This window comes from Pyxicephalus adspersus, chromosome 8 (assembly GCF_032062135.1).
Source record: "Pyxicephalus adspersus chromosome 8, UCB_Pads_2.0, whole genome shotgun sequence".
NCBI lineage: Eukaryota > Metazoa > Chordata > Amphibia > Anura > Pyxicephalidae > Pyxicephalus > Pyxicephalus adspersus.
The window spans coordinates 45,492,060-45,510,792 of record NC_092865.1 but is presented as its reverse complement, the minus strand read 5'-3'; the positions used below and the strand labels follow the sequence as shown (position 1 = coordinate 45,510,792).

The window sequence follows — 18,733 nt, the reverse complement described above, 5'->3', positions numbered from 1 at the left end:
AAATGATATAAAGCTCGATGAATCGATGTATAACAATACAAATAAATGAACTCATGGTGGGTGAATCTTCTGCACAATGACCCGCAGATCTGTGTATGTGAGCGCCTAGCATGCAATGCTCTGCAGGGAGGGCATCGGCCCAATAGGGGGCGCAGAGGAGCAGCTATGAAGTTGTTTGTGGCTTCCTGTCTGAACTTTAGACTTGTGCTGGTTGGATCCCCTGCAGACCCTGGTAGGTCCCCTCCTTATCTGTCATTAATTATTGTAACTGCTAATTACAGGGGGCATTCATATAGGGAGGGGGAGGGGTGCAGAGCATTGCACCATGTACAGGATAGGAGCAGGGCAGTATTCTGCAGAGCATTGCACCGTAGAAGTAAAAGACTATAAGACTGAATGTATGCAGAAGCAGGACAGTCTGCAGAGCATTATATCATTTAGAGGATAAGATCTGTACACCTTCTGCAGAGCATTGCACCAGATACAGACTAGATCTGGGGAGTGATTGCAGGGTATCACACCATGTACACTATAAAACCCCTGAACAATGTTCTGCAGAGTATTGTACTTTATACAGAATAGCCCTAAATGGTTACTGCAGAACCATGCACCTTTCAGAATAGACCTGCACAATGTCAGCAGAGCATTGTACCTTGTGCAGTATATTACCTGTACAATGTCTACAGAACGTCGATCATTGTATAGGATAAGCCCTGCACACCTTCTGCATAGCATTGCACCAGATACAGAATAGCCCTAATGGGTACCTGCAGAGCATTACATTTTCCAGAATAGTCCTGCACACTCTACAGAGCATTGCACCTGATAGAGAATAAACCTGGACAGTGATTGCAGAGCATTGCACCGTGTGCAGTATAATACCTATACAGTGTCTACAGAACATTGAACCATGTATAAGACCTGCACACACACACTCAATTTTTAGCTGCGTCTCATTGGTCAGTGCAGAGATTTCCCACGGCCACCGAAACTCAATACAACACAAGGAATGCAGAGCGGATTTATTTCACATAAACCTTTTACAGTCGGGCGTTGTTCTCTCCATCACCAGAGCCTGCTAAGAATTTCACAATTTTACCCCAGTTGGATCATTGAGGGCCCATTGTCAGGGGCCCAACCCATTGCGGTGCATTATATGGGCAGACTTGTCACTGGTGTGGTATTTGTGTGCCACTTTTTTGATGGAGGGTGCTATTCCCTTATGGGTTAGCCCTTTTGTCTTGGGAGAATGCCTTGGCCTAAAAACCAGGCGCTCTTTTTTTACCGTTCACGGGGTGTGTTTTAGCACGGATCGCGAGATTCGATAAAAAAAAAAAAAAATATGGGCAGACCATAAATGCAGAGATTTGCTGCGACTTGCATGCCTTGCAGTGCGGTGTGCGATTCTAAATCCATGGCGCTGTAACGCAGCAATACATAATGCATGTTAATGTGAATTGCGCATTGCCTGTTGCACCGACTTTATCACCCAACGCGCTGCTATAATGAGCCCCAAGCCTGGGATTTTTATCTGTCATTATACCTAAGGGAACTGCTGATGTATTTACAATGTCCACCTATTGGGGGCAGTCTACCAAAATACATACAACATGGAGCAAGCATGCAGACAGTGAAGCCAGTGTTAATCCTGGAGCTTTCATTTCTGCAGTTTCTTTATTTGATATATCATATTAATGATATATTGATGATTTATTGATATTCTGTCTGGTGGGGAAGCAGCATCAGATTATGCTATAGATTTACCATAATTCTTTGGTTTATTTCACCAACTCTGCCCTCTGCTGCTGTAACGTAGAACTACAGCATCATAAAACCTTCCCCTGATCACTTCTTAATTGTGAGTCTATTCAGATCTAAATCTGTTTCATCCATGAAGCTGAATCTGTTGCAGATCTTTCACTTCCTCCTCTTCACAACACCATACACAGGACAAGAACAAAGATATCACCTCATTTTTTGTATCCCTAATTGGCTTTATAAATGTCTAGCCCCCAGTCACAGATGTCTGGCCTTGCTGGGACTTGTAGTCCCTGGAGGGCTGGGTATCATGCTCAGATCCATGACCAGGTCAGGACATTTCCCATACAGCCAGCACTTTATTATTCAGTTTATGGTTTGGGTGTGGAGTTATTTCTCATTTTTTCCCTTTGACACACATGAAGTTTGTTTTACAGTTCTTATCAGCTGAGCAGCTGATTGGTCAGTGTGTTGTGACCCCCCCCCACACACACACTTTTTTCTGTTCGAATTATGCGACGAGTTGGTGCTGACACCTCATTGGCTCGCAGGTGGAGGTTTTGGGAATATTTGAGCAGGATGTGAATGTCATTTCACCTGGAACTAAGGAGGTCAGTGCACCCTGGGGCACAACAATACCTTCTATCAGATAGGTAGTATGAGGATGAGGGCCCTGGAACCGGCACCTTATAAAACAAGTCAGCAATGACAGCTACCAAATTTAGTGCTTTAACATAAATATTTATATTATTCCAAAAATTCATTTTCAGTTCCTTGCCATCCTTCCCTTCCCTACCCTTATCAACTGCCAATCAGCAGCAGCCAGCAAATGTTCAGAACCAAGGCTTAGAATGGGTCATGTGATTTCCTATTGGCCGCCACTCATAGAGTCCAATGAAAATCCTTGAAAGAGGGTTCCAAGATTTCTGGTTACACCCCTGCTTAGAGATCCCCCCACGTCAGAGGATTCAAAGTAACAAATCTTTATCCAGGTGACACAATGTTCATTGTTCTCTCGTGCAGGTCCAGGCAGCCATGGCAGAGCCCCAGATACAAGAAGGAACTGTCACCACTTCAGGGCAGACACTGTTTTACCGTGAGGCCATACCACCACAGGCCCCGAGCACCCCCAGGCCCCCCATCCTACTCCTGCATGGAATTCGATTCTCATCCCAGACATGGCTGGAGCTCGGCACGCTGCACAAGCTGGCTGCTGCCGGACACCGAGCTGTCGCCATTGACCTGCCAGGTGCGTGAAGTGCGATGGAGGCTCCACACTATATCATTGTAATGTGTTTTATACCTTTAAAAACTTCCAGAAATCCAGGGATCCCCTAATGTTCTGTATTGGGCTGACAACCCTTCCTCTGCTGCACTTAATTACCCAGCAATGTTGTCATCAATGTCTTGTTCTCCCGTAAAATACCAAACTCATTCTTATAATGTGGAGATGAGCAGATGAAAGGAGTTCTGTAGCCCAGCAAAGGAGAAATGGGTCGGTCTGACAACACTGCTTAGAATTCAGGGCATTGGAGGTAATGTTGTCACCAAACTACAGGATGTTAGCAGCTAATTTATCTTTCATAGCTCATGTCTGTGGTTGGCATTAGATTGTCAGCTACTCTGTACAGAGACTGATGGGACTGGCTCAGTGTTCTCTGTACAGCACTGTGGTATATGTCAGAGCTATATAAATGTATAATAATAGTGTGTGACTGTGGGGACATTAGAGTGTCAGCTCCTCTGTACAGAGACTGATGGGACTGGCTGAATGTTCTCTGTACAGCACTGTGGTATATGTCAGAGCTATATAAATGTATAATTATAGTGTGTGACTGTGGGGACATTAGAGTGTCAGCTTCTCTGTACAGAGACTGATGGGACTGGCTGAATGATCTCTGAACAGCACTGTGGTATATGTCAGAACTATATAAATGTATAATAATAGTGTGTGACTGTGGGGGGACATTAGAGTGTCAGCTCCTGTGCACGAAGACTGATAGGCTGGGTTCTGTGTTTACAGGTTTGGGTCGCTCTAAAGATGCTGTGGCCCCATGCCCACTGGGAGAACCGGCCCCAGCTTCCTTCATACAGGAAGTGCTGGACTCCCTGAATTTGGCCCCTGCGGTGATAATAAGCCCCTCACTCAGCGGTATGTTTTCACTGCCTCTCCTCCACAACAATCAGCAGAGCTTCGCAGCCTATGTGCCCGTGGCACCCATCTGCACAGACAAGTTCTCCGCGCAGGACTATGGACGCATCCAGGTAAAGAGCACCTGTCACTATGACCAGTCTGCTAGGTGAAAGAAGTTGGAATGCTACTTGCCTGGCTGTGAGATTGCAGCATGCAGGTGGGGACTTGTGACTTTGCTTGCTGCATGCTTTTCCTGGCATGAAAGTCAGTGGGCCGGATTTATTGAAATTCTCCAAGGCTGGATAAGATCATCATATCATATGATAAGACTATCATAGGAGAACCTGGGTGATCTAGCAACCCTTGAATGAGTTCCCTAAAAATCTCTTGCTTTAAGTTGATAAATGTTTACAATCTTGGACCAGATTCATTCCAGGTTTGCTTGATCACCCAGGTTCTCCCATGAGGAAGAGACCAGGTAAGGCCAGGGAAGCAGCATTCTCAGAATTATTAATACCATTGTGTTGTGTGTAGGTTCGCACTCTGATCGTGTATGGGGATAAGGACGAGCAGCTGGGGGAGGTCTCTCTGCAGAACCTGAAGAATCTGACCAATCACCAGGTGTTTTGCATGAAAGGGGCGGGGCATGCCTGTTACCTGGATGACCCAGACACCTGGCATCGCGGACTCTTGGAATTCCTCTCCAGCCTGAAATGATGATTCCAATACGCGGCCAACCCGCAGTGATTACGCATGATTGTACAACTGGACCAAACACCACAGACCAGGAGACCAAACACTACAGATTGCCAGTCAAATGTAATAATGATTATTAATAAACTACATAACCCCTCCCCCATCCTCTCTGTGCACTGCGGCTCCTCTTTTCTTTTCATATATTATAGATTTTATTATAATCATTGCACTTGCAAATCAATACCCCCCCATACATCTCCCCTCCTCCTCTTTATAGTGCAAACAATAAAGAGCAATGCTTTTCTAAGATCTGACTGTCAGGTGCTGCTGTCTGCCCCGAAGGGCTTACAATCTAAAAACATAAAGTTGTCACACAATGATTGTAGCTACTTAAGCCCCCTGACAATAATTGTTACAGGTCAGGGTCCTCATCTCACTGTTAGTTGTGTGATATATTGTTATAAAGAGAACCTGCCAAAGGGATAAAAGTTGATGTAATAAGTAAAAAGCAGACCGAGATCTCTGCCTGTGGGGGAGGGGCTGTGGGGGTCAAGGGGAGAGGAGAGCACAGAGGTTTTACCCCCTTCATTACTGAGGTTCCTCAATGGCCAAAGGGCACTGAAACCATGACAGAGGTTGTAACCCTCTGGTGCCCAACCTGCAGCCCAGGGGCCATGTGCCGTCCACTGTTTCCTTTACCCTGTTTCTCACTTAGTTTAGTAAATGTAGAATAAAATATGATTTGGTTTCAGAGTCACAAAACTTTGTACACACACACAGATCTCTATAATGCAGCATTAGTAGGATGCACATAAAACATATAAAACTAATGGCCAAAAAAACGGAAACCCCATTTTGTACTATGGTGGACCACCTGTGGGTGTCATGTTGGTTATTGTGAAGTAGACATTTTGCGCCCTGGAGATGAATGTGGAATATAAAGCATGAATGTGGAGGGCTGAACAGGCAGATGTCAGGGGCTATATATATATATATATATATATATATATATATATATATATATATATATTTTCTATATATGCCTTGAAAAGAATAGATTGTCAAATCCGGATTGTCAGATCCCTAACGCTCCCATCCCTGCCTCTTCATTTACCTTTCAGAGCCTTAGAACCAATCCAACGTAGAACTTACGCAGCCAGGGGTGGTTTTAGGAATATTGGGGCCCTAAGTGCACTGCATTCCAGCTCCTTGTACGTGCAATTTCTTAGTTTTACATTGCCTAAAACTAGTCCTGGCTTATTCACTCAATTCTCCACATTGCAGCCCCACTCACACCTGAGCACCGCATCCTGGGGGGCAAAGACAAGAGGTCACATGATCACTCAGAAGTACTGGAGTGCAGCAAAGGTAGGTTGTTGCTTTCTACCTGAACACCCCCCGGATCACCCCCATAGCTGGGCACACCTAGAAGCCTAATTCTGCTGCAGGGGTTTCTGTTTTTCTGGCCACATTCATATATACAGTCCAAACTTTTTATGGATTCCTTTGGAGCCAACGATCGCCATCCTGGACCAGAATCTAGAACTGTTCCTCTGTGATGTTACTGATTCCTCGCCATCTGATTGGCTCTGACTTATGTCACATGGTAATGGTAAGTTTGGGCAGAATTGGGGGTCCGGTCATTGGAGAACACACAAGACTCTTTTAGAACTGTATGAGCAACAGGTAGCGCATTCGGGCCTGGCTCTCCTTGTACACCAGGTATTCGCTCTGAGAGAAGAACGAGTCCTGGAATTTGGACATTTTTATTGGCGGTCCTTGCGGTACAATGATTTTCCGACCACCCAGATTCAGCTCATAATCCTTCTTGGGATCTACACCAGGAAAAAGAAAACCAAATAAAAGGAAATAATTATACAGGATCAGCAACAAGAATATCAAATAATGTCAGCACCAACATTCCAAAGTCTCACTCATTCTGCTGAATCTGGAGTTAGACCGCTGTCAGTGCCAATTTATATATAATAAAAAATTATAAGATTTTATTGACAGAGATCAGGGTAGTTGGAGCGGGGGAATGGGGGGGGGGGGGGTTACAGGACAAATATTTTATAATTAGAGTCCCCAAAAGTCAGTGTGTGATCCAGTGACCATGTAAAATCACATAAAGCTGAGGTCACATGACATATTTGTCCCTAGTCTTCTCTTTTCTTGATTGATTTTCTTTTCTGAGTGATTCAATCTCAGGTGTTCTTATCACTGTCTGCATGATGTAAACAATTCCTATTGGTTGTCTAGCGTTGGGGCCTCTCTGGACTCAGAAAAAGAAGCAATTGTGTGAGCACAAGGGGACTGTCAGGGACTGGTACTTATGTTCAAAAGGGGGGGCCTGACACCCAGAAGGAGCACTGGATAGGGGCCTGGGGGGGGGGATTATATTTTGCTTTAAATGGTATATGGTATGGTTTAGGTTTGGCTAGAGAGGGGTCATAAAAGATCAATGGGGTCCAGGGACAATTTTAGACAAAATACTCAGATATGAACTGGGGGCTCCAAACGCACAGCATTACAGCCCCCTGCCATTTGGAGCCCTGAATTTGTGGCCACCTGGTGGTGGTGGAGAGCTTTGGCAAATGAGTAGTTTGCCCTCCTCCCCCGACAACCTAATATTGGCCATACCTGGAATCTGACAGCTGACCACCAGACCCCTCTACCCCTCTTTTTATTACTTTTGAGGTTTTAGTTTCCAAAGCTATTCCTGAAACACAAGCCTGTCTATTGAAGGCCTTACTATGGCTGCAGCATTGGCCACATCAGCCCTGCCTAAGGGAAGAATATCCAATCAGAACCCTAATCCTTCTCTTTAGCAAAGGTCACATGACATGTGTATTATGACTCTGCACTGGTTCTTAGAAATAAAGATAACTGATAAGATGAAATAATTACCTGGTTCAGTGATTCCGCGTGCCACCACACTGTCATAGCCTGGAGGAGCCTTCTTCAAGGATGAGTCATCTCTGGTGATGTGATGCTCCTTCCCCAGAGCCACTTCATTCAGGAACATGATTCCAAGGCCCTTCGTGGTGCAACCAACTGCAAGAGCAAAGGAGAGATCATTGCCATGGCAAACATTCACGTGGTTCATGTGGCTCAGCAGTTGGCACTATTGCCCTTGCAGCATTAGGTTCTGGGTTCAGTGCACCACCAACCTACAGCGCTACTCCTAGCTGTGCTGGGTATTCCGGCCAGTGGAAAAACTTTCCCTGTCCAATGATTCCTATTTTTATCTGCAGCACCCAATGATGGAAAGGCAGACACCCCCAATGTTTGCCCCAGGTTCCCCCTATGTGGTCTTCTACAAATCAAGGCAGATTTGTGAACTATGAAGATGTCACAGTCACCAAAGGTTCTCTTTAAAACATTTTACTAGCTCATAATCACGTTCATTGTCTTCTCCAGTTTTCTGTTCACCTGGTAGAGCCCTCAGATATGCCTAGTACTTCCAGATATGGGTGATCATGTGACCTTCTTCCCTTTGCACCAAGGATGCAATGCATTAGCCAGATCAGCCAATCGCCAGACTCAAATGCTATCATGGGGTAGGTAGGAAGGTCACATGAGGATCACAGGTAGAGCTCCATCATGTGACAAACCCTTATCAATAGGTGTGAATCGCTATCAAGAGAACCTGTCACACTTTTATATTGCCTGGTCACCACAATCTTACCGTAACCTGCAGATTTACTGTTCTCTGAGGCAAAGTAAATCCCTCTGCCCACTCGCCCTCCTGAATGGGGCATTATGCGCAGGCCACTTTTCAGAATGGCCGCCACCACTGCCACATTGGTGCCATGCCATAGCAAACGTCGGTTCTCGATGTCTTTGTGTTCTTTCAGTCTTTCCTCCTGTGGGAATGAAGATTAAAAAGAGTGAAAGAAATAGAGAGATGGGAGGGTATTCTGGGAAATAATGTACATAAACAGACATCGACTCTTGAAAATTGATTGAATCTATATATTAAAACTCTTATTTGAGCATCAACATGTTAATGGTACTTAAAAGGTTATTTTCAAGCTTTTGAATCTGCAACTTTTACTCAGATGATCCCAGATGGTGATTATGGAATATAAGTCCTCACTTCCTTTATAAGGTGACAACTCTTTGTTCTTGTTCTGTGTTGTCACCCTGTATTAGGCTTTCCCCCCCGCCTTGTGAAGACTACAAGCAGTTGCATTGACACCCATTGCTCAGGCATGGTTCACCATTGTCATCAAGGAAATGCTGGAGTCCGTGCATGCAGACAGGAAGTAGATCAAATACCTTTTCCTACAGTGGCAACAACTGCTTAGTTCAGTTTTGTGGTTGTCATCAATTCCTCAGCATGGACTTTAAGCAGCAGCACCAATGCTCAGTGCACTGATGCATTTTGCCAAAATCACCGAGCAAAGGTGTGAAGCTCAGCTGCTACCACCACTTGAAGACAATGGACCTGATTTATTAAAGTTTTCCAAGACTGGAGCAGACAGTCTGTCATGGGTGAAGCTGAGTGTTCCAGCAAACCTGAAATGGATCTGGTCCAGGATTGAAATCATTTGCTATATAATAGCATATCATTTTAATTAAATCCATTCCAGGTTAGCTGGATCACTCAGGTTCTCCTATGATAATATATCTTCTCCAGTGTTGAAGGGCTTTAATAAATCAGACCCAAAGAGTATAAAGGATGAGCACAGTACATGGAGCGAAAACATGGACAACAAATGGGGGGAACTGAGTTTCTAAAATCTGCATTCAGCTGTTTCTTTAAGTACACTGACAATGTATGACTGACCTCCATGTCTCGATCCACACGCCAGACATTCAGGATTTTCAGCTTCCTATAGGTAGATCCCGTGTTCTTTACATACGTGTCAATCACCTATAAGATAAACATGAAACATTACATACATAGAAGCTGACGGTTTCCCATAATTGTGCCATTCAACCCACTATGCTAAATACGGAGAGAAACAAACCTGACATCTCTTAAAATGTTAAAATGGGAAAAGGTAAGTTACAACAGTCTGTATTCTCTTTTGGTTGGGTAATGTAAAAATACCCATCAGCATCCCAAACCTCAATATGTGGTTCTATCATCGGTTCTATCATTGGTTCCATCATTGGTTCCATCATTGGTTCCATCAATAGTTCCATCATTGGTTCCATCAATGGTTTCATCATTGGTCCCATCATTGGTTCCACCAATAATGTGTACATTGTCCTGAGCACTTGCTCTTTAGACCGCCCCCCCCCCTCACCTTGTACTCCTCAGATTTCGGATCCAGTAGGTTGAGCTGACACTTCAGTAATTGATAATCCACATCCAGGGGGTGGGGAACCTCCTCTAATTGAGATTCCTGTTCCTGCTTCACCTTGTCTGCCTGCAGAGTCTGAGCCAACTCGATGTCTGCCAGGACCTGATGAAGCAATGAAAACATTTAGAGAGAAACAATGTGGACGAGTTTGGTTGGAGATATTGATTGGTGGGAAGTAGTGAGGGTTATAGACAGAAGAAGATGGGTAAGTGAGGTTGAAGTATTAGGATTTAAGGGCTTTTTTAAATTTGCAGAAAGTAGGGGAAACCTAATAGGACGAGGAAGACCATTTCAGAGTGTCTGGGCCAAAAAATATATATATATATACCAAAAAATATACCCCCAAAAAACTCACTCTTTCTTCTTTTTGTTGTTAGTTTATATCTCTAAGGGGCTATCAATAATCTTTACATAAGATCTCTGAAATCAGCACAGTCGGCTGGACTGGATCATTTCCCCAAGAATTAATTCTAGTACACTCAATAGAAACATATCATGGCATCAAACTGACCAGTCCTCCTTGGAACAGTTCACTTTTGCCCCCAGCTCCCCTTTTCTGGTTTATAATCAAATTAATAGCTGGGGAGGCAGCAAAGTTTCCATTCTTCCCATACCCCCTGTGTATAGAATGATCCCCGGTACCAGTAACATGTCTTTCTTGGCTTGTAGGATTTCCTGGGTGTCGATGACAGGGGGGATTTGGCGCCCAAAGTTGTGCGGAATGATGGTATAGAAGCGGGAGGACAGATCACTCAGCGTCTTCTTGCCGGCTTTTCTGTCAATTGCAGCCTGCAGCTCCTCCAGAGCATCAAATCCCTTAGCTATCTGCCCCTTACTCAGCTTCCCCAGGGGCATTTTCTTTATATCTGCAACACAGACAGATCACAGTCACTTAGCACTGACCACAAATAATATCCAGGCATTGATTCCTATTTGGTTCATACAAAGTAGTCTGATTTATCTTCCCCTTTTTAACACATTTTTATTAACAAAGCAATTATAATATTTTGTTTAGTGTTGGGGAACCCGAGTGTCCTGCATAGAGCCCTGATCCTACTGAACACCTTTGGGATGAACTGGAATGGTGAGCCAGGTCTTCTCTTCCAACATCAGTACCTGACCTCACCAATGGGGGCAAATCCCCGCCATCAGTACCTGACCTCACCAATAGGGGCAAATCCCCGCCATCAGTACCTGACCTCACCAATAGGGGCAAATCCCCACCATCAGTACCCGACCTCACCAATAGGGGCAAATCCCCACCATCAGTACCTGACCTCACCAATAGGGGCAAATCCCCACCATCAGTACCTGACCTCACCAATAGGGGCAAATCCCCACATCAGTACCTGACCTCACCAATAGGGGCAAATCCCCACAATCAGTACCTGACCTCACCAATGGGGGCAAATACCCACAGAGACCTTGCAAAATCTTGTGGAAAGCCTTTAAAGAAAAGTGGATGCCAAAAGCGGATTGAGTAGGAACTTCATATATAAGTGCATATAAATGGAAACAACTCCACATTAATGGCCACTGGGAGGGGGTAACTCTATGTTAATGCCCACCTCATGGTGTATGGGTCACATGGAGTCTGTGCAGTCACATGCTCCCCCAATGATGACTTTGTATGAAAAAACCTTTGCACATTGTGCAGACATATCTATCATAATGTTGTCACCACCTGAAAATCTGTGGTGAGCATTGTAATGCAGCCATTGGAATGCATGTAGACAAAAAGTGGCTGCAGAAAAAGACAACAAAATAGACTACACAAAGCCCCTGATTTAATAATGTTCTCCAAGGATGGAGAGAATACATTTTCAGAAGTGAAGCTGGGTGATTCAGAAAACATGGAATGGATTTTTAAAAATCATTTGCTAGTTGCTAGCAAGTGTTTTGAATCCCGGACCAGATCCATTCCAGGTTTGCTGGATCACCCAGCTTCACTTCTGAAAGTGTATTCTCTCCAGCCTTGGACAACTTAATCATAAATCAGGGCCAAAGAGTCATTCACCCATCACTCTGCACAATAAAGTGGCATGTCAAAGATCTCTGTTTGGTAGGAATTCTATATTTACCCAGATTCATGGTCTGCATGGCATCCTTGAACATATCGCTGCTGAAGATCAATGTCATCAGCTCCTGGGTGGGTTTGTCCAGGGAACAAGGCTTCACCTTCTTGGCCATGCCGTCCACTGTGTCCACCTGTGGGATGTAAGTTCATAGTCAGTATAAAATAATTAAATTGCACATTCTGTCCATTTAACGTTCAACAAATCAATGAACAAACTTCCATTGGTGGCCAAATACCCTGCTCTGATAAGTGGAACTGACTCCAGGTAATGTTAAGTAATGGGGTGGAGGTATTTGGCAGGAAAATTGTTGATGTCTTTTTTTTCTCAAAATACTCTTTGCATTTTTTTTGCATGCACATCCTGCAAAACATGCATTGTGTTGCCATTTCTAAGATACTAAATATAGAGCCAGGTGCAGAAGTAACTTCATCCATGGCTGACCAATGGCTGACAAGTGGCAGAGGAGCCAGGAAAGAGGAGGAAAATAGACTGTCCCTGGAGAGGACTCATCGGTCATAATGTACAAATTTGTAAAGCCTGGCTCAACTAGAGCTAAACTCCCATTTCCAGATTCTATACTTTCCAAAATATTTACGTGGCTATTCCCAATTAATTGCCTTTATTTCTGCACAATACCCGGTTTGCAGAATTTTCAGCCTGATCAACATGCCCACATTTGCACAAATTCTGAGATTTGCATAAAATATTCTTCTCGGTTTACAGCTTGCCTTGTGATGCTGATAGCAATGTCACATCCGCATGGCATTCCTGACTTCTGCCAATAGGAAAGAAGAAGAACACTCCCTGGTCCCCTGCCAAAGCCCCATGTTCTTATTTTTTGGGACCAGGAAAATGAATGCCTAAAAATTAATCAAACTTTTTTTTTTTCATGATGACATTTCCTTTATATTCCTATTTCAAAGAAATGAAATCATTTATATCCTGGATGGGGGTTCAGTCCAAAACAACATTTATAATATTTAAATTATACATTTTACAGAGATGTAGATTCACACAAAAGCAGGAGAAAAGAGGGCATGAGGGACTTCAGGGCAGAGGGATCTGAATAAGGAAAAAGATTCACCCAGCTGGTGAATCTAAAACTCTTTTTCATCCATGTGTGTGAGGTGTGATTGTTTATTTTCATCTTGTGCTCCAAACCCTTAGGCATTTTAGATCCCTGACCTCCAGGGTAGTTAGGCAATGCCCCATGGTAATGGACCTACCCCCAACCTACTGACTGAGCTGAAAGAATGACAGCAGTTATAATTCTACATTGGTATACCTTCACCATGGCCTCCCCAGTGTCCTCGTCGTCGTCATGCTGCACCTCAATCATGGTGTATTTTCCGGGGTGAGCTGTGAAATTGTCACGCTGTGACCAGTTGTTCTTCGTCTTATCCTTAAACTTCTTCTCAAAATCCTTCTTTGCAGCTTCCACGTCGGCGAAATGAGTGGCCTTGGACTGGCCGACCTCCCCCTGTAATAATGGGAGATGTCTGGTGAAATGGAGATATTTTTGAGGGGCAGCTGGCTTGGGGAGGTCAGGTACCCTAAAAACCTTCCATGGAGGCTTACAACAGGAATTCTCCTACTCCATGCAGAACCTGGAGGATGTTGGTGGGTTTGGATTTACTCACCACGCGGCCCCAGCGGTTCCAGCTGACATACTGGGGGGGCTTACTCTGAGGGCAGTGGATGAGTTGGATGATGTAGAATTTGTTGTTGTTGTGGCCGATGTTTGTTTGGTTCAGCATACAATCAAAGTCTTCCAAGACCTGAAAGAAGGAGCATAAGGTGCCAAGTTAGGTGCCAGCTATGAGAGGGGTGCCAGCCATTAAGGAGGTTACAGCCATGAGAGATGCGCTAGCCATGAGAGGGGTGACAGCTGTGAGGGAGGTTCCAGCCATTAGGGGGGGTGCCAGTCATTAGCGAGGCGACAGCCAAAGAGTGGTGCCAGCCTTGAAGGAGTTGCAGGCCATAAGAGGGGTGCCAGCCATTAGGTAAGTGCCAGCCTTGATCTGCCTTATTTTAGACCCATGAAGACAACACTTTTACAGTGCGGTGTCTGTGTGTGAACTCTCACTTCTGATTGGCTCCTTCTACATCGCTGCACATAATTGTCTCTACGTTGAGTGTCTGTGGTCGATATTATTAATATTATTATTTTTATTAATAATAAACACGATTTTTATAGCGCCAACATATTATGCACCGCTGTACATTAAATAGGGGTTGCAAATGACAGACAAATACAGACAGTGATACAGGAGGAGAGGACCCTGCCCCAAAGAGCTTACAATCTAGTAGGTACTCACCTCATAGCCGGTGCAGCTGCCCAGTGAACAGGCCGAGTCTATCTTGGCTTTCCCCTTCTTCCCAGCAGCAGCTTGGAGGATCTGTTTAGCACTCTGGAAGCGGTCGGGGGGTGAAATCTCCTCCTCCTTCACCTCCTCCTTAATTTCTTCTTTCACTTTGGACCTCTTCCCTCTGGTGGTGCCCTGGGTCTGGGTTGCTGCCTTCCTCTTGGGTGCCATTGTGTATGCTGAATCTGCAGACAGAACACAGGAGAGGTGATAAGAATGAACAGATCATTGATTATAGATTATTGGTTATGAATGAAAGGTTATTGATCGTATTGTATTTCCTTTCCCTCTGGACTTTACAGCTAGGACAGATGAAGATTGGTCGGAAAGAGAGCAATGTGTCACTGAATCAGGAAGTCTTTCCATTTCAGATTTCCTGTCTGGGTGGCAACATTGATACCAAGACATGAAATAAAAACCTGACAGTGCTACTTACCTCTCCTGGGGATTTAATGCTGTTGTTTGTGTAACAAATTGCAACATTTTGCTGCACCCCGTTCTGTGCAGTACCTACCAGTGACCCCTCTTTGCCCAGTGACCACACTGCACTTCCCTTCCAGTGTCCAGTCCTGTCCATGTCCCCATGTGTCCTCCAATGAGTCTATGCCCCTCGGTGACAACTTCCTATTCACCCCTGCAAAATTTAATTCTGTAATTTTAAATATTTAAATCTGCAACTTTTATTACAATGATCTTTGTTGATCCTGCAATGAAGGTCCATGAACAAACTCTTTCTGTAATAAGGTGACAACATTCTGTTCTTGTCTCCCAATTGTGCTCTTGTTGTCACCCTATGACAAGGGATTCTAATGCAGAGTACAAGTGGCTTCAGCACACATTTCAGACATATGGCCCAGTGTTGTCACCAGCAGGAAGCCCTGGAGCTATGTAGGCAGTAAATAGCTGCAAGGAGGCTGCAGGAGATGAATTGCAGTTGTTAATGCAGCGTGCAGATATCTAATGGATTCCACCTGTGGATGGGTTGCAGGTATCTTCCCAGCGCCCTGCTCTTTACTCTCTGGGTGTGTCTCATGAATAGAGAGTTTTGTTCTCAATGCTATGACAACATTTACACTACACAATAGAGCCCCCCCCCACCTGTTGTCACAATACCTGACGCCGCAAGGTCACCTGACACCGGGTTAAAAATGTCTGCACGTTGTCACCAAGGAACTGCCTGGAGCAAGGCAGAAGTTGAAGATGTGGTCAGTAAGAGGTAACAAAGAGCAGACTGAACCCATTGTTCTGCAAGGGACCTGAGGGGCCCCAGTGGGTGGTGACCCCCAAATGGCAAAGCAATAGCAGTGTTAGCCCCCCATTATATATTATTAGATGATAAAGAATCTCCAGAGCACCAGGGGTCAGCACAACAGTCAAATGAATAAATATCGATCAAAAAAATGTTATTGGTGGCTTTGAACAAGACAAGCAGCCAATCAATAAAAATAAAACAGTTCTGGTTCAATCATTGATATTTGTCTAAACAATGAGAGAAGATTTACCTGACCGCAGGGACAACCTTCACCCCTCTCCTGTATATAATGCTGCATATACCTCACCTGTACGACAGGTATATAGGTTACATGACCTCTTATCTCTCCCCGCCCCCTCCACACTTCACCATGTCACCTGAGCTCTGCCCCCGCTCACTATGCATAGATAGTTGTTTCCATTCATTGATTTACATCACAATGTTCATCTATTTTTAGAAGATTTCTCCTCAGGTAAGGCTCACCTTGGGAATCCTGGGCATGCTTCCAGATTCACCGGGTACATTCCCTCAATGGGGAATAATTTCATTCCGACTTGACCTGACATCCAAAAATAAATGCAGCAAGCGGTCACTGAATGATAACAATCTATTAAGGGGAGAACCTCCATGGTGTTTATTAAAGAAGACCTGTCAGTGAACACAAAGCTCCATCCTATATTATTAGAAAGCCATCCTGGACCTCTGGTATGTGACATTGCCTAGGCTGAGATGATGTCATCAGTCTGCTGCAGGGAGAAATAAACATTTTCTCAGTCTCTTCCCCCCCCCCCCCCCAGTGATCAGACTTCAACATTGTAACTTTGTATCCAGTGAATGTGGCTGGCACATGTGGCCACTCTCTGGGGAAATTCACTGACAACATAGAAACCAACCGCCCATCACGTGCAAATCTCAGCTGTATGCAAACAGACAAATCCGCTTTCACGTGACTCCTCAAATATCTGCCCAATAATCAGGAAATAAAGATGATCGCTGATTATTGGTTGTGTTGTAATTTAACTGATGATGATCAACAAATACGATCGGTGTGATGAAAGAATCTAAATATTTCGGGGTAATCAATATTTCAATCATTTAAAGATTATGATTGGATGATACAGAGGACAACTGTGACCGTTGATTGGGATTGGATGATACAGAAGAAGGCTGTACTTGCTGATTCTGAATGGACAATATAGAGCATGCTGAGAATTATTTTGTGAAAGTAACAGAAACACAGAGATTTCACTGCAGCATAAAACTTTCCTTGAAGTTCCCAGGTGATAGATCTGCGAGTGCTCCTGCAGCCACTTCCTGTCCCTCGGCACTCCAACTTGGCATTTTTTCAGGCATGATTTACTGTTATCACCAATAGATTTAATTCTGCCTTAACACAGGTTCACTTCATTTACTAACATTCACTTTACTCTGGTGTAACTATAGGGAAAGTGGCTGCTGTGATTGTGGGGGCCCAACTTGTTACCCCCACCTTGGCACCCCCACACAACCCCCCGCAATAGGATGTAGAGCAGTACTTCCACCAGTACCTGGTCATTTTGCTTCCAGGAGCCAGCCTTCTTTCACTCTCCTCTGCTCTGCCCCTGAGGAGCATTGACTGTGGTCACATGACATACCTCGGGGGCAGAACAAAGATGAGTGACAGAGGATTGGTTGCTTGAAAGGGAAGGCCTCGGCACTGGAGGAGGTGAAATACTTCAATTTACTGTTGTACTGCCCTGCGTTATGGGGATCACATATGACACCTGGTGCATAGGCCCCCTGGCCACAGGAGTCCCTACAGAGTGGCCCCATTAAAGTTCTGGTGGGGGCCCCATGATTTGAAGAATAAGTGCTTCTTCTCCTTTAGTAAATCATCTTTTTGTGTGAATAGAGCCACATCCCCTACAGTCTCACCACTCTCTAATGGGGGTCACATGGCACCAGTGGGGAATGCTGGGACTTGTAGTTCTCCAGCAGTCGTCAGCTATTACAATGCATCCCTATTACCAAGCTGTGATGATGCTGAGCTCTGAGAGGTCGTTATGAGTCAGTTTACCAGAATTTGTACCTGGAGAATCCCCAAAATATCCGTTAGGATGAGTGGCCTCATTCCAGGCCCAGTGCCCAGATCACAGCACAGAATGCCACGGATGTGGGCAGGGCAATATCACAAAGAGGAACCGAAGTGTTATAAATTCCTGGAAGAACACACAACCAACCCCAGGGCTGCACCGAGCGCCAATCTGCTTATTGTGACACTACAAATCCCAGCAAGCCCAGCCACACTCTGGTCAGGATGGAAACTTCTCAGCTGCAGAACTACAAATCCCAGCAAAACTACAAATGAAGGCCCTGAGACCAAAAAAAGAAGTTTTAAAAAGAAAAAGTCTCCATCTCCTTTTGTGGTCCCCGCTCATCTACTGCAGCCTCTTTACACCCACTTCATACTTGTGTGCACCCTAGTAATAGCTGCATTGGGATTTCTCAGGATTTGTAGTTCCACAACCCCATGACCCCCACAGGCCATATCAATATAACACCCCACACTGAGAAGTACATACCGGTCTCCTATGTGCGCTCTCACTGACTGGGCAAAACAAGTCAATACAAGTCTGAGATCTCACTCCTCCTTCTCCCCCTCCCAGAGTTGTCACCCAACACACCGCCCTCCTCATACGTCAGCTCCATGCTGGATTAAAGGTACAGAGAGCAACATGGAGAATTACTCCAGCCAGAAACATGTGACCACACTGGGGACACCACACCCAGAAATGGAAAAAACAAACCAAGAGAAATGAAATATTCAGCAAGGGGCAGTAAGGGTGACAACCTCAGATGGGAGATCTCAATTACCCCAACCCCCCCCGACAATGCTGCCATCTGCTTTTGTCTCCATAAGGACGGCACCATATTTATTCAGACATCATCCAAGATCACTGTCTACTGCCTGGACAGAAGGGTGACACTATCATGTAAATCCCGGGGTCACTGAAGTTTGAAGTTCCTGGCTGTGGTCACAATTATCTGACACAGTTTAGCCCCTGCTTCAGGGAGAAGAAGAAGCAGCACAAGAAGCCAATCAGTTCATGGGCTGGTCAGAGACCTGCTGATAGGAGGAGAGATCAGAGCCAGAG

The 18,733-nt window shown here is 44.8% G+C and overlaps 2 protein-coding genes across 3 annotated transcripts; one reads left to right on the top strand and one right to left on the bottom strand.

The window, feature by feature from the left end:
* Positions 1 to 105: 105 nt before the first annotated feature.
* On the top strand, positions 106 to 4,751 carry ABHD14B (abhydrolase domain containing 14B). Its single transcript, XM_072420390.1, has 4 exons — positions 106 to 232; positions 2,782 to 3,007; positions 3,782 to 4,023; positions 4,427 to 4,751. The coding sequence occupies exons 2-4, from the start codon at positions 2,794 to 2,796 to the stop codon at positions 4,607 to 4,609; spliced, it is 639 nt and encodes a 212-aa protein (XP_072276491.1). The 5' UTR covers positions 106 to 232; positions 2,782 to 2,793; the 3' UTR covers positions 4,610 to 4,751.
* On the bottom strand, positions 4,693 to 18,248 carry PARP3 (poly(ADP-ribose) polymerase family member 3). Of its 2 annotated transcripts, none has more exons than XM_072420385.1 (11): positions 18,161 to 18,248; positions 14,300 to 14,532; positions 13,622 to 13,759; positions 13,267 to 13,461; positions 11,985 to 12,111; positions 10,546 to 10,769; positions 9,847 to 10,005; positions 9,381 to 9,467; positions 8,277 to 8,454; positions 7,496 to 7,642; positions 4,693 to 6,423 (listed from the first exon to the last, which is right to left on the bottom strand). In XM_072420385.1, exons 2-11 carry the CDS (start codon positions 14,516 to 14,518, stop codon positions 6,254 to 6,256), a joined length of 1,644 nt encoding a protein of 547 aa, XP_072276486.1. In that variant the 5' UTR covers positions 14,519 to 14,532; positions 18,161 to 18,248; the 3' UTR covers positions 4,693 to 6,253. The 2 variants fall into 2 exon arrangements, with proteins under 2 accessions (XP_072276486.1, XP_072276487.1); XM_072420386.1 differs by lacking the exon at positions 18,161 to 18,248 and adding an exon at positions 16,083 to 16,184.
* Positions 18,249 to 18,733: the final 485 nt, after the last annotated feature.

Bases quoted from the DNA above. Each gene is read 5' to 3' on its own strand.
- PARP3 (XM_072420385.1), bottom strand. From the start codon at position 14,518: ATGGCACCCAAGAGGAAGGCAGCAACCCAGACCCAGGGCACCACCAGA. The intron at 13,760-14,299 runs GTGAGTACCTAC...TCCTTCTTTCAG, and splicing joins GCAGCTGCACCGGCTATGAG to GTCTTGGAAGACTTTGATTG. The intron at 10,770-11,984 runs GTAAATATAGAA...TCTGTGTTGCAG, and splicing joins CATGCAGACCATGAATCTGG to ATATAAAGAAAATGCCCCTG.
- ABHD14B (XM_072420390.1), top strand. From the start codon at position 2,794: ATGGCAGAGCCCCAGATACAAGAAGGAACTGTCACCACTTCAGGGCAG. The intron at 3,008-3,781 runs GTGCGTGAAGTG...CTGTGTTTACAG, and splicing joins TGTCGCCATTGACCTGCCAG to GTTTGGGTCGCTCTAAAGAT. The intron at 4,024-4,426 runs GTAAAGAGCACC...TGTTGTGTGTAG, and splicing joins AGGACTATGGACGCATCCAG to GTTCGCACTCTGATCGTGTA.